Source organism: Artemia franciscana, chromosome 17 (genome assembly GCF_032884065.1).
Source record: "Artemia franciscana chromosome 17, ASM3288406v1, whole genome shotgun sequence".
NCBI classification, from domain to species: Eukaryota; Metazoa; Arthropoda; class Branchiopoda; order Anostraca; family Artemiidae; genus Artemia; species Artemia franciscana.
In genome coordinates, this window is record NC_088879.1 from 7,407,793 (window position 1) to 7,422,122 (window position 14,330).

The 14,330-nt window shown below is 34.0% G+C and overlaps 2 protein-coding genes across 5 annotated transcripts in view; one reads left to right on the plus strand and one right to left on the minus strand.

The window, feature by feature from the left end:
- LOC136037775 (band 4.1-like protein 2) overlaps positions 1 to 12,575 on the minus strand; it is a 40,272-nt gene extending 27,697 nt beyond the window's left edge. Inside the window, exons 1-2 of one of the 4 annotated variants that reach the window (XM_065720591.1) lie at positions 12,468 to 12,575; positions 2,550 to 2,775 (exon numbers count right to left, since the gene is read on the minus strand). In XM_065720591.1, the coding sequence (XP_065576663.1) occupies positions 2,550 to 2,747 (198 nt within the window). In that variant the 5' untranslated portion in view covers positions 2,748 to 2,775; positions 12,468 to 12,575. Of the gene's footprint in view, positions 1 to 2,549; positions 2,776 to 6,288; positions 6,403 to 7,724; positions 7,804 to 12,375; positions 12,396 to 12,467 lie in introns of those variants that run through there. The other 3 variants (XM_065720594.1, XM_065720592.1, XM_065720593.1) reach the window with 3 other exon arrangements.
- Positions 1 to 14,330, plus strand: part of LOC136037774 (serine proteinase stubble-like) — a 211,102-nt gene that overhangs the window by 64,785 nt on the left and 131,987 nt on the right. The gene's annotated exons all lie outside the window — the stretch shown is intronic.

Consider the following 14,330-nt stretch of genomic DNA (forward strand, 5'->3'; position numbering starts at 1 on the left):
CAGCGAACAAGGTTTCACAGAACCATCAATTACCAGTTTGACGACTTCAGTTTTACCATTCTTTGATTCCATTGAGCAGTAGATTAATAGCCAATGAGCTTTGTTTAGCAGCTGCATCTACAGCTGTTATTTTACTACAATTTTTCAAATGGGGGTCTGCTCCCTTTTCTAAAAGATATTTAACCACAACCATTGCATTTGAATCCACAGCGCAATGTAGAGGCGTATTATTGTCAGCATCTAAGGCATTTATAAGAGCACCATTTGAAACTAGAAATTGACAAATATCTAATGCGCCCCGTCTGGCAGCATAATGTAAAGGCGTGCGATTTTTAGAATCTAGTACATTTACAGTTGCCCCGTTTGATACTAGTAGCTGGCAAATATCTAGTTTACTTCCTTCAGCGGCATAATGTAAAGCTGTTTTCTGGAAATTATCCCTCATATTCAGGCATACTCCATTTTTTAGATGAGATTCCACTACATGTATTTGATTCGTAAATATAGCCATGCGTAAATTAGAAAACATGTTTTCATTGGCATCAGTTTGATCTTGGCCTACTTTGTTTTGACATAGGGGCTCGACTTTATTTTGGCTTACACCTGAACCTTCTTCTTCTTTATCTTGTTGCATTTTTTCTATTTCTTTTTCCAAGGTGTCGATGGTTGAACTCAATTTGGCTATTTGAAAATAAAAGCTGGATAAAATTCCGTCTAAATCACGTGCTCCAATTTGGCTTTGGTAACTTTTTAGTTTTTCCGTAAGTGAGTTTGTCTGTCGTTTCAAATCCACTAATTGCTTCCGCAGTCTGAATCTTTTCTTCACTTTTGGGGATCTATAAAACATGGATAACACTTTGGCAACTGTGGCAATCTCTTTGTCTAGTTTTTCGAACGGATCAATCTGTTGACTACAAGGCATCTTTTCAATTGCGGCCCTTTTGTACATCTGACCTGATTTGTCATTTTCCACGACCACTTTCTTAGCATGAGGTCCCAGTGTATAAATTCTAACAGATTTACAGGCCTTCTTCACTACTACTCTCTCCACTCCTACAGGACACCATACATCTTTTTCCTTCTCAAATTTTGACATTTTGCTAAGAACGTTACACATAATAGATTGTTTGCTTTGCAGTAACTTGATTAACTAATAAGAAAATCACTGGAAACGGTCATTTATATTCAAGAGGTGACGTCATTTAGGTAGCTCACTTTTTATGACGTCAGTCAACACCATTTTCCATTTTATCTGTCAGTTTAGAAAACAGATTTGTGATGACGTCATATAAAAACAAATTGCCTTTCTTATTGGATATTATCAGCAAAATAAAAATACAGATAGCTGGTGTCATAAATGACACCATCAAAGGGGTGAGGTGGTTAACGAGTCTAAGCCTCTTCCCCCCATAATATTTCTTCGACGATTATGCTGGTGCTAAAAAAAAAACACAGGTAAAAAAATATTTCTCCTACAAAACTAAAAATTACTTCTTCAACTAGAAGATTGGTTGGAAAATGTATAGGAAAAAAAGAATATTTGATTCTTCTAGACAAAGTCTATGGGAGGTAAACAAGGGAGGTAGGTTCATGGGAGATAAGTCTTTACGCCATTTTTTAGGGTTTTCAGGCTCTTTTTTCAAAATTCCTGTAAATTTCTCTTCAAAATGACATTTTACTATTTAGATTAATTAAAAAAAAATAGTTAATATTCCTAAATCAGGTGTAAATGGCAAAAAACTGCGAAAAATCAAGTTTTGAAATTCCAACCTAGACAAGTTTCTTCCATATTCTATATGTTTCTTCCAAACATATATATTTGTTTCTCCCTATAAGTACCTGGGATTTTCTATCGAGACACGTTTTGAAACATCAACATAGCTGTCATGTCCAATCCCCTTTGATATGGCTGTCATGCCATGGTTGTCATGATATGGCTGTCAGCTGTCATGTCCAATCCCCATGAGCCATGATATGGCTCAGTATATTTTGCAAGACCATCTATAACGATCGGCACCATCAAAACCCCTTTGAAGAGGCTAAGATCGGCTTGAGGACAATTGAAACACTTATGAGACACCAACATAGCCATCGAAAAACTTCTGAAGTGGCTAAGAGCGTTTTCAATGACCACCTGTAACTATCTTATGAGACACCAACATAGCCACCAAACAACTTCTGAAGTGGCTAAGAGTTCAGTAGCTGAAATTGTCTCTTACAGGGGTTAATGGTTAAAAGGGGTTAATGCGAAGATCGGCTTGAGGACAATTGAAACACTTATGAGACACCAACATAGCCATCGAACAACTTCTGAAGTGGCTAAAAGCGTTTTCAATGACCACCTGAAACTATTTTATGAGACACCAACATGGCTGTTACATTTAACCACCTTTGCAGTAGCTGAAATTGTCTCTTGCAGGGGTTAATGGTTAAAAGGGGTTAATACTATCATCAAGGGTTAATGCACACTTACAATTGGTTTGCATACTAAGTCGTCAGTAATATCGCCAGCACTAAAATAAAATACACTAAAAGAAAAAAACAATTACCTCAATTGAAACATCATTAACAGTCCCATCTAAAGTTGTCACTTTCAAATTGATAGTTTTGGATTTGCCAAAAGTTCGCTTTTTTGAGCTCTTCGTAGACAATTTCGATACAGAAGAACTTATAGCGCTCACATTTGTATCTCCGTTCTCTTGTACATTAGACTGATTAAGCGACTCACTCTCTACTGGCTCAGGCATTTTCTATGCTAGTCAAGCATAACAAACTCTGAAAAACAAACGGATTGAAAAGAAACATTAAAAAAATCATATAAGAATAACTAAACACGTTACTTTATATATAATCATTAGGCTATAGTTGAGCCATCAGATATATCCTTTGGGAATTAGCAAAAAAAATTAAGATTATCAGGTAATTATGGCAGCAGCAGCTTTGAGAACTTGTAAAAAGCAGACCTCAGCCCATGGACACTGCAAATTAAGATTATATTTTAAAACATACCGGTTTGCTGAGGAAAGAGTGCACATGATGTGCATAGTTTCAGATAAAAACTTGACCAACTCTATAATTTAGAGAAGTTGGTATAACCTCAGCCATGAGATACTGAGCAGTAAGTTCTCCGTTAAAAGGTAGATACTCCTCAGCCAAGACCACGATTTCCTGACATTATGGTGAAGATATAACTGTATAACCAAACACATTCATATTATTATTTATTTCTATTCATTTCCAATACAGATTACAGAAAGGTTCCGTGGATGTGGCTTCCTGGGGGGAAAAGACAGAGAGCATCTTGAAATCATAGCTAAGGTCATTAGAAAAGACGTAGAGCCAATGTGGGGATTCCAAAAGTATGGCATGGCTGAAACTTACTTTATCACATTCTGATGTAGCCCGTAGTACTATGACAATCTACCTTAGTTCTGCCCTAGGAATAATGTAAGAACGGATGGATGATAGAATTATCTATCAACAAGCGAAATGACATCATTTTTATACATTCCTAAAAAGGGCTTATGCCAGATTCGCCTCTCACTTACTCAGACTATCTGTCTTGGCTTTTCTACAATTAAACCATGGCTTGATGCCAGCAACTACTTGATTTTAATTAAAAAATAGACAGACTTGGTCTTGGCCTCAGTGCAAAGTCGGGTTTGCCAGCCTGTGGTTAATTGTAAGCAAACAACTTTTGTTTTAGTACTGTTGCTCATTCTTCCTCACGAAAATCTTCATGATAGTAGATGCTATTAGTTTAGTTATACAATGCAAAATATAGTCGAATTTAAAACAAACACAAGTTGCCAGAAATAAGAGTAAGATTAGTAGATGCTAGTAGATAGATTAGTAGATGCTTCATGATAGTAGATGCTATTAGTTTAGTTATACAATGCAAAATATAGTCAAATTTAAAACAAACCCAAGTTGCCAGAAATAAGAGTAAGATTAGTAGATGCTAGTAGATAGATTAGTAGATTAGTAGATGCTTCATGATAGTAGATGCTATTAGTTTAGTTATACAATGCAAAATATAGTCAAATTTAAAACAAACCCAAGTTGCCAGAAATAAGAGTAAGATTAGTAGATGCTAGTAGATAGATTAGTAGATTAGTAGATGCTTCATGATAATAGATGCTATTAGTTTAGTTATACAATGCAAAATATAGTCAAATTTAAAACAAACCCAAGTTGCCAGAAATAAGAGTAAGATTAGTAGATGCTAGTAGATAGATTAGTAGATTAGTAGATGCTTCATGATAGTAGATGCTATTAGTTTAGTTATACAATGCAAAATATAGTCAAATTTAAAACAAACCCAAGTTGCCAGAAATAAGAGTAAGATTAGTAGATGCTAGTAGATAGATTAGTAGATTAGTAGATGCTTCATGATAGTAGATGCTATTAGTTTAGTTATACAATGCAAAATATAGTCAAATTTAAAACAAACCCAAGTTGCCAGAAATAAGAGTAAGATTAGTAGATGCTAGTAGATAGATTAGTAGATTAGTAGATGCTTCATGATAGTAGATGCTATTAGTTTAGTTATACAATGCAAAATATAGTCAAATTTAAAACAAACACAAGTTGCCAGAAATAAGAGTAAGATTTCCGCCCCCTCAAATACCTACAAGGCGTAAGTAATAACTGTGGTTTAAAAAACCGAGATGTAAAAAAATATTAAATGCAAATAAACTTTGCATAAAAAAAAGAATCCTCAATATAAAACATATGGGACAATTAGTTTAGTTTTACTATTTTAAAAAATTACTTATTTTACTAACTGTCTTATTCCTTCTAAATCAATTCTTTCAAATACATGCAACAATCAATTAGCTAAATAAATATTCAAATTTGATATTTCAATTTTGTATTTTTCTGTTAATATATCAATTTTAAGCACTCTATTTCGTGTTCAGTAAAGCAGTAATGATGTATTACGATTTGCTGCAGTTGTATGATCACTAACGACTACTCACAACAAGGTCCCTCAACAGTCATGACTGGAAAGAGAAATTACATATCTATACCTGTTGGGTCCACGGGGGAAGGGATGGTTAGAGGGCTCATGCCCAAGGGCCCTGTAAATAAGTGGCCTTATAAATAGCCACCATTCCAAAAAAAAATCTATAAAGCATGTTGAAAGTTAGGAACCCTTGCTCAGGGGCTGCATGCAAGAAGGCTCCTAAAACTGTACTTTTCAAAGCTTCATATTTTTATCAGCAAGCTAAAAACTCCTTAAATATCAACTTATAAGGGAAATCAAACAATAATCGCTGAATATCTACTTCGTGTTTTTTTTTTTATTTAGACTATTTTTTTATTTATTTATATTATATTATATTTATATTTTATTTATATTTATTTATTATTTATATTATATTAATATAATATTTATATTATTTATCTTTATATATTTTGTTTAGACATTTTTTTTTGTTTTTTTTTTAGACTCCTATTCTGCAATACTAGCCTCAGATTTGTGATCAAACAGCTAAAAAATTCTTGCCAAAACCAATCCCAACTTTTGTGGAAATCAAAACCCATTTTAAAAAATTAACTACTTAGACAAACTTAAAAACAAACTACTTACTTAGTTGTTTTTATTTGGGGTAGTCAACCTTAGTAATAATTATTGACAAGCACTTAGCCATCTCGGGCAATTCCCCTAAATAACCCTTGAATGATCTTGAATGCACCAGTGCAAGCGAATTTAAATGAGAGGAATTTGGGAGCCCATGAGCCCAACAGCCTCTTTTTGGGTCCTACCATTATTTGGATCAAAATCGATGTATATCTCTTATTTCAGCAAAATACAGTAAGTCTGCCTTTCTACTGAAATGTATAAAAGGTTTTTTGGATAATTTGGGGACCTTAAACCATGGCCTGAACAGAACATCTTCAATGTATGTTTATGGATCTTTTGACCATTTGGTGTCTTTCTTAAAATTTCGACCTAATGCCATATGGGACTGTGGAGGCACTCAGGTCGGCAGGTTACCCCCAATTGCTGTTGCCCTCTAAAAATAATTTTTGCCCCATTGAACACATCTTAGGACTATTGTACCAGAAAACAGTGATGAAAAATATTTATTTTTGCAATCAAATAGGCCCTCCCCCAAGTTTCTACAATCCTAAGTAAGACCAGGCTGAGGGAAAATAAAATAATAGCCAACATGGGAGACGAAAGCTTTTTAGTAAGCCTATCGCACTGAGTATGCAATACGACTATAAACATATCCTATAAGAGAACAAGAAATGAGACAAAAATTGGTAAGATTCTACCTTTTATGAAAATGAAGTCTTGCATATGTGAAATTAATAACCCAAAGACAGTTTTAGCACTAGTAACTAGATATATTCATTCACGAAATGATTCTACAATTACGCATATCTTCTACAAATTCAAACTGCCTTTGTTCAAGATAAAAACTTATCAGTTAAACTATTACGAAAAAGATAACATTGAATTTGAATCTGAGGATATTTTGCTATTGATCCACTTTCAATATTTATGCAATGAGTACTTAATATGAACAATAATATGAATTTATAGTGACATAAAAAGGGACTGTGATGGTTCAAAACCCGTTACGTAACAAGCAGAAGAGTAAAAACACGGAAAAACATTTTGAGCTTTCGATTGTTATTGATGAAGAGTAGTTTTTATCTAGCCTTCCAGATAAGACCCAAAAAAGAGACCCGAAAAGCTCAAAAAACATTTTAAGCTTTCGACTATTATTTCATGAAGATCCTGTGGACGAATATAACAAGAACAATTGTTTAGGTTTGTAAGTACATAAAAGTGGTATAAACATCGAAATAGAAACATTTTTGCCCCACTGGATACATCTTAGGACTGTTGTACCAGAAAACGGTGATTTTCTAAGATTTGTTTCTTAATATAACTGTTTTTTAATACATGTAACAACCAATTTATCATAGATGTATAAACAGGTCCTCCCCAGAAGCTCTCCTGTTTGTTGAAATTGGAGCCAATACATATCATAAAATTATAGTTAAATATCTAGTTGTATCTATATGTTATTCAAGGCTGTTGAGAGGTAAATGTCTCAACAGAGATATTTTATCATAGTCTACAGGTTACAAGTCATAAAGACTAAGGCGTTTCGGTATTTTTCATTTTAGTTTGTTTTTTTTTTCTTCCGGCTTTATTGCATAATGGCTTAGTGGGGAAGAGTGTCTTTAGGAAATCTTGGTGTTTTCATCGAAAATTTTTGGCAACCTTCATCAATGTTTTGCTACCCTTTTGAAAAATGACCCCACAAAGTTCCAAATAGTTCATCTTCTCCCAATAAGTAGCTATATACAGTACTTCTCGGTTGTTGGAAACACACCCAAAAAGTGAAGTTATGTTAATCCTAATGAAAAATAACAAAACACGATGACAAAATAATACTTTAGAAACAACACTATGGAAACCTACACCCCACCCCTAATGTGCAAATATATAGCCCAAATTACACAAGTCCAATTCATTCTGTCTAATGCCGATCCACTGTATCATCCATCACTTGTTTTTGTAGCTATGAAACCAGTTTTATGAGATGTAACCTAAGCGTAATTCATGAATGTGTTTTGAATAGCTGACAAATACCGCCATATACATAGCTTTGACTGACATAAAAGCATGATTTTATTTGGAGGGGGGGGCATCACTAAAATTGAAAAGATTAGACAAAGAAAATGAAAATACTAACATGTACCAAAATCTCAATCTTGTCCAATAAATCAAACTTGCCCAGCCAGTTAGAAACGACAAGATACAATGCTCATTTCTGGAAAAAAAAAACGTGTTTCAAATAAAAAAAAAAACTGCCCTCCCCCACACCTGTGTAAAAACCACTATTACACAGAAGTTTGCAATAAAGTAAAAGTAGCCTTGAAAATCCAACAAATAGAATTTTTCTGAACTTAATACAGTATGAACTATGTTTTATGGTATTTAACTTAGAAGAGGGGAGAAACTGCACTCTCAACCTTCCTGAGTACTAGTGTTCCGTTTTTTGTCAAAAATTGCTATGAATTTTCCATTTTGATGATCCTTTGGGAGGAGAGAAACTGGATGTAGTTGAGAAAGATAAAAGAAATTTACTTCTAAAAGCAAATGATTTTTTTTACAATAAAAATATTAGAGTGATGAAACCTGTTATCTTGCTTAATTATTATGTCTGATGAAGCACACCTTGAGGGTACATAAGCCTAAGAGTATCCAATATTTCCACTTCTCTACACTTAACGCACCATAGTCAAAATACTTATGTCCAAGTTTACTACAAATATATAGTCACCTTATCAACAGGTAAAAATCCCAAGGCTGCATTATTGATGGGTAGAAATTTTAATCAATTACGAAATATGATACCCTCCTTCAAATTATATTTCTTGGAATCTAGTAATTCAAAAAAGCTGTTAATTTTGCTCTGCTTCGAGGCAGTTCTTTATTAGGTACATTCACTTAGGGGAGTGGGAGGAGCATAAATTTGTCAAAGCAGCAAAAAAAAAGCAGTTTGTGAAAACAACAAAAAGAAATCCTTGGGTAAATATATGCACGACAACTATCCCTTATTTGAAAAACGGCTTGATTAACTATTCTTGTTAAGAATAAAATACAAAATCTAGCCTAATTAAGTCGACCCAGCTTGTGTCGACCGATAATTGCTTCCAAAAACATCCAATTGTTACAGCTCTTCTGAAGGAGGATAAAAAAAGAAAATTACTAAAAGAAATTAAAAAAATAGAGTAGCATCATCGAATTTCAAAATTGAAGATTTTTCTAGATAAGATAGCAGCAACTTCTCCCTTGTATCCCTGGCCATGGAGCCTTTCGAGGGGGAATAAGTGTATTGTAATAAGTGTGTTGAAATTCAATTCTGAATTGTATTTTATATTGTCTTGTAGTTAATAATAATATAAATAAATAACTTCTCTCAACTCTGGCAATATACCCTATTCACTACCCTCCCCCTTATTCCTTTTTATGCACTTTCACAATTCAAACAATTGCTTCTGGCCCACAGTAGCTGTAAGTTTAAAAATGTGTTTCTAAAAAAAAATTACTAGTGAGAAAAAATTGCCTTTTGTACCTGACTCAGGAATGGTAATTATTATTTTTATTAGTCTACATATTTTCATTAGTGGAATGTTGCTATGAAAACAAATTTGCAGAAACTTTTTAAGAGCCAGAAACCTCACAATGATATCAACTTAGTTGTGATTTCATTTTTGAGGGGTCTCAGGCTCTTTAGTTGTTTTTAGATTAGATTAAGTTTTAACCCATTTAAGGGCTAAAATTATTCCTTTTTTCCATTTAATTTCTACCAGAGGCAACTACTGAATAATGAAAGAGCATAAAAAAGGCACCAAATGATGTATTCACATTCATCCTAGGTAATGTTGAAAATTGCATACATATCATCATATTAATAAAATCAAAAAATGCAAATGAAATACCTAATTTCAGGCTACATATCAGCACAAGAGGGCTTAGGGTAAAATAAAGTGATGTGCTTCTAGGCTATGCTAGGAATGATACATAACTGAGTATATTAGGTGAGTATATACTAGTGAATCAATTGTCTTTTTATTTGGAAATTTCAGGTGAAGTAAGTTATGTGACATCAAACCAGACACTAGGTAATACACACCATTATGGGGTCATGGAAATAAAACATTAATTCTGAGAACCTCAGAAGGTTATCCATTTAAGTACCCCTATTATGTTCTAGCTAGTGCTGGAAAAAAAAGATACATTCAGTTGTCAAACACTTTTTCATAATTTCCAAGAATTCGTTTTGTAAATACTTTTGGAGTTGAAATGAAAATAGATAGCTTCCATCATTTCCAAATCAGCTTTGTATTTGGACAAACATACATTCCAAGACCATACTGCCGATAATAAATGAAAAATAAAATCAAATAGGTGAGTAAACAAGGATTTTGTTAGCCATTAGCTCTACAAAGGACTAGTAAGACCAAGATTGGAGATGAGGACCATCCTGGCCACCCCTCAATTCAAAAAGGACAAGGTAGTTCTTGAGAAAATACAACAAAGGGCCACTAAGCTGATTGCCAGTATGGAAAACAAGCCCTATGGTGAATGGCTGAGGGAACTCAACCTCCCCTCTTTAATCTACAGGCAGAAATATGGGGACATGATCCAGGTGCACAAACTCCTCTCTACCAATCAAGAAAATGAGCTCCTGGAGATTAACCCCTCCCACATAACATGAGAACACCCAAAACAAATCTGCAAAATTCATGCGAGGACTGGAGCAAGATGCAGCTTCTTCTCAAACTGGATTGTGAACCCCTGGAACAACCTCAAGGAGAACACTGTTTCTGCTGAATCAACAGATGTATTCAAACACTGTCTGGATGCTGAGTGGAGTGACAAACCATGGAAATTTGACTGGGATGCATCAGAATCTTTCACCAGAATCAAATCAACCATGTATGTAACTGTCTTCACAAGAAGTGATTCAACAGGTTTGAAAGTCCTTATTTCACTCCAAGCTGTGATTTAAGGTAGTTTAAGGTAATTAGCAAAATATGAAGACAAAAAACAAGCAAATATTTTGACAAGGACCTCTGCCAAGTCACCCTCAGTCCTCAAAAAGAACCAAAAAACACAACAACAAAATCTAACCTTTTGAAGTGAATCTGAGAAAAGATATAATTGATGAGCATCTTTCCTTTTGAGTGTTTTTTAATGATCTTTAAGATTTTGGCCAATATAGGCTTTCTCTGTATTAGAGTATAGCTATTGCTGCAACCATGACCTTAAAGTGTGCTCAGACCCTGGGCATGAAAAGCACTAATAATTTTCAAACACCTCCAACAAAATAGGCTGAACTACATTTTGTAATTGTATATTATTGATTTGAGGAGGGTTGAGCTGAATGTGGTTGATCAAAATGGGGGTTGAGTTAGACAGGTTTGGGTCAAACAGAAGTTGAGTTGAATGAGGATTGTTTTGTTTTTTTGTTTTTATTCAACTTAATATTGACAAATCAATGTTTATGAACAGTACAATTTTTACAAAATAGATTTATAATGATATGGTAAGTTTGAAAAAAATGTTTCAGCCCATTTTTATATCCAAAAAATATAGAAAGAAATTATCATTTTCAAGGGTCCTAAAAGGGCTTAAATTGACTTTGCTAGGAAAGCAACTATTAGGCTATATTCAGAGAGAGCATAAAAAATTGGGGTAAAATTCTAGTTAATTGACTTCTTGCTATCTCAGAAAGGGTTTAGGTTAAGAAAATGAAACTTTCAGAGATGAATCTACAGAATAAAGTATGTCCTGGGAAGGAATTCTGAAGCAACTACATCAACTCCTTCTCTCTCTAAAGGGTCCTGACCTTTGATGACCTTTAAAAATATTTGTGTTATACCTTGCAAAATAGTGAAACCTTGCAAAATAGATCTTCTACTTGAATGAAGTACAAACAAAATTGTTTTCAGCTTTGCAACTTTGCATAGTCCTAATTTATAAGGTTTTAAAAATATGCAAGTACATTTCCTGGGTTTTGAAAAAAAAAACATTGAAATGGCTCAGAATTCTACTCAAATAATAGGAATTACGTTTTCAGAACTAAAGGCAGAGAAAAAGCAACAGGTAACTGAAAATTAAAGTAAAATGTTGTTTTGTCAAAATTTCAATAGGTAGACTATAGACATATCATGTAGGCAAATTTCAGGGCTCTCTAGAGGGAGAAGGAGTAGAGGTGGGTACTTTAAAATACCTTCCTGGGATATACTTTAGCCTGTAGACCCATCCCTGAAAGTTATCATTTCCCTTGCCAAACCCCTTTCTGAGATAGCAAGAAGTCACTCAACTAGAATTTTACCAGAAACAGCATTGAGTAGTATGTTTATTTTATTCATATGTCAGTTATATGAACTTCTCAATATTTACACCCTGAATTATATTCAACCATATTTAATGGATTTCCCATTGTTTTAGTATACTGTTAAATAAATTTGTAGGCTACAAAAGAGTGACAGAGGAAACAATCAGTGCACATGTAGATTACCTCTCATTCAATTAATACAATTACTTCACTATTAGAGAGCAGGACATTGCAATAATGTTGTAACAAGAATGAATGTCAGCCTATATTAGGATTTTTGATGAAATTCTGGTTATAAAGATAGGCTATAATCTATACATATTTGCTAGCTATCTCAATTGTCAGTTAATCAAGAATTTTAGCACTTTGGTAAATATTCATAACCAAGGTACACAAAAATATAAATGCTAAATTTTGCCTAAGCCTGGTCTTAGGCTAAGCCTGAAAAGCTAGCCTAGTCTATAATATACAATGGATTTGGCAGAAGTCAAACCAAATTTTAATGGTGAAAATTTTGTACAAATGAATTCATTTGGCAATCTTCTAAGTTCTAACCCAAGAAATCCAATAACACAGACTATTTACCAATTTTTTGTAGTAATTTTTGAATTTATCTGGGCTGGACAACTATTTTTGTTTATGTTGCTGCTGTTTATAACATTCTGATAGGTATCGCTGATAGATGGGTCTTCTTCCTACGAAAATGTATTTCTTGATACGAAATCCCCCTTGAGCTGAGAGTTTCATTTATGTTTTTAAGCTGGTGGATTATCTTGCAGAGGGAAGCTTTGAACCAAAGGGTTCACTGAATTTACATCTACTCCACAGTTTTACAAACTGTCAACAAACTTTAAAAACTTAAAAACATCATTATATTACTTCTTCTGTGCTTCACTTAGAAATTCTCCTCTTCTTTAATAAGAATAAAGAACGAAAGGCTCTATTTTGAATCGTTGTTTATACTTTTTTAATGTTGTCACTGAAATAGTTTGCCAATAATTGGTATCCGTAATTAAAATAATTGCGAGAGAAAAAAAATAATTTTTAGGAGTTTATGCGGCACATAATTTTTAATCATAAAGCAAATACCTGGACCTCTTAAGTTTTACCTTAAATTACCTTAAATTGCAACTTGGAGCAATTGAAGGATTTTCCATCCTGTAGCATCGCTCAGCATTTCTTTAAAAATTGCCATGTGGATCGATTCGGAATTGTTTTGAATATTGATTTGGTTTTAATGACTAGGGTTTATTTTCTGGTCTGGGACTCCAAGGTGTCCCATTCCAGCCTCCATCCCTTATTGCTCCACTCCTTGTCAAGTGAGACTTTGAATTCTTTGACGGTCTTACTGGATACAGTATGATTGCTCAGGGAGTTCCACTGGTCTACTACCCGGTTGGTTAGGAAGTGATGGCGTTCCCTCCTCTGAGCGTTGACCTTTATGAGCTTCTTAAAATGACCCCTTGTCCGCTGTGATGAATCGATGAAGAAGAGACCATGAATTGGATTGTTATGAATCAATTTGTAAGTGTTAATCATGTCACCCCTTTTTCTTCGGTAAGTCATACTGGATAAGTTCAGAGTTTGCAGTCTCATTGGGTAAGGAAGATGTGGGCACCCATCTACTATCTTTGTTGCTCTCCTCTGTACTTTCTCTATCATGTCCTTGTCCACTTTGTAGAGGGGAGATGCAATTGACATGCCAGTTTCTATGATAATACAAAACATACCAGTTTCGATTGATAATACTTTTGCATACTGTCCCTAAGACATGTTCTTATCTAAAACCATGAAAAGACATTGAAACTGACTAGTTCTTCCAGTTCTAACATTATTAAGATTTCAAATATTTATTGGCAGAAAAAAAAAACTGAGATTTGGAAAAATCATGTGCTTATTTTTTTGCTACTGTAGATTTTTATTTTGCATTTCGTTATCGTCATTGATTTATACTTCATTGAAAACAACCTCACATAACGCCACCTCTTTTATTCATTCACTGCTGTCAATCAACGTGAAGAGTGCACCCAGATTAAAACTTATTGTTGAATTATTGAATTACGTTAAGAGAATCGGAAGAATTTCTGGTTGGCCGGGTTTCTGGTTTCTAGACGGCACAATTAACAACCTTTGTCTTTTTGTTTTTATCCCTTAAACTTTAGTTATCCTTCAGACTCAGAGTCAACAGAGCTAATAGGGGCCCATGATGAACACCAAAGACCTATCTATCCTTAGTGAGCATATTAGCACCATGTCTTTGAACAGGACATGAGCTAAAAAATGATAAGACTGTCATGTTGTGTTGTGGTGGACAGTTGTGCAATAGGTTATCGATTGAAGCTATTAGTCCATACTCTTTGTGATTTTCTTCTTGGTTGTTATAACTAAGTCACGCTAGAACACACTATTAAAAGCCAAATTTTGTACTTTTATTGTCATGTTTGGTGA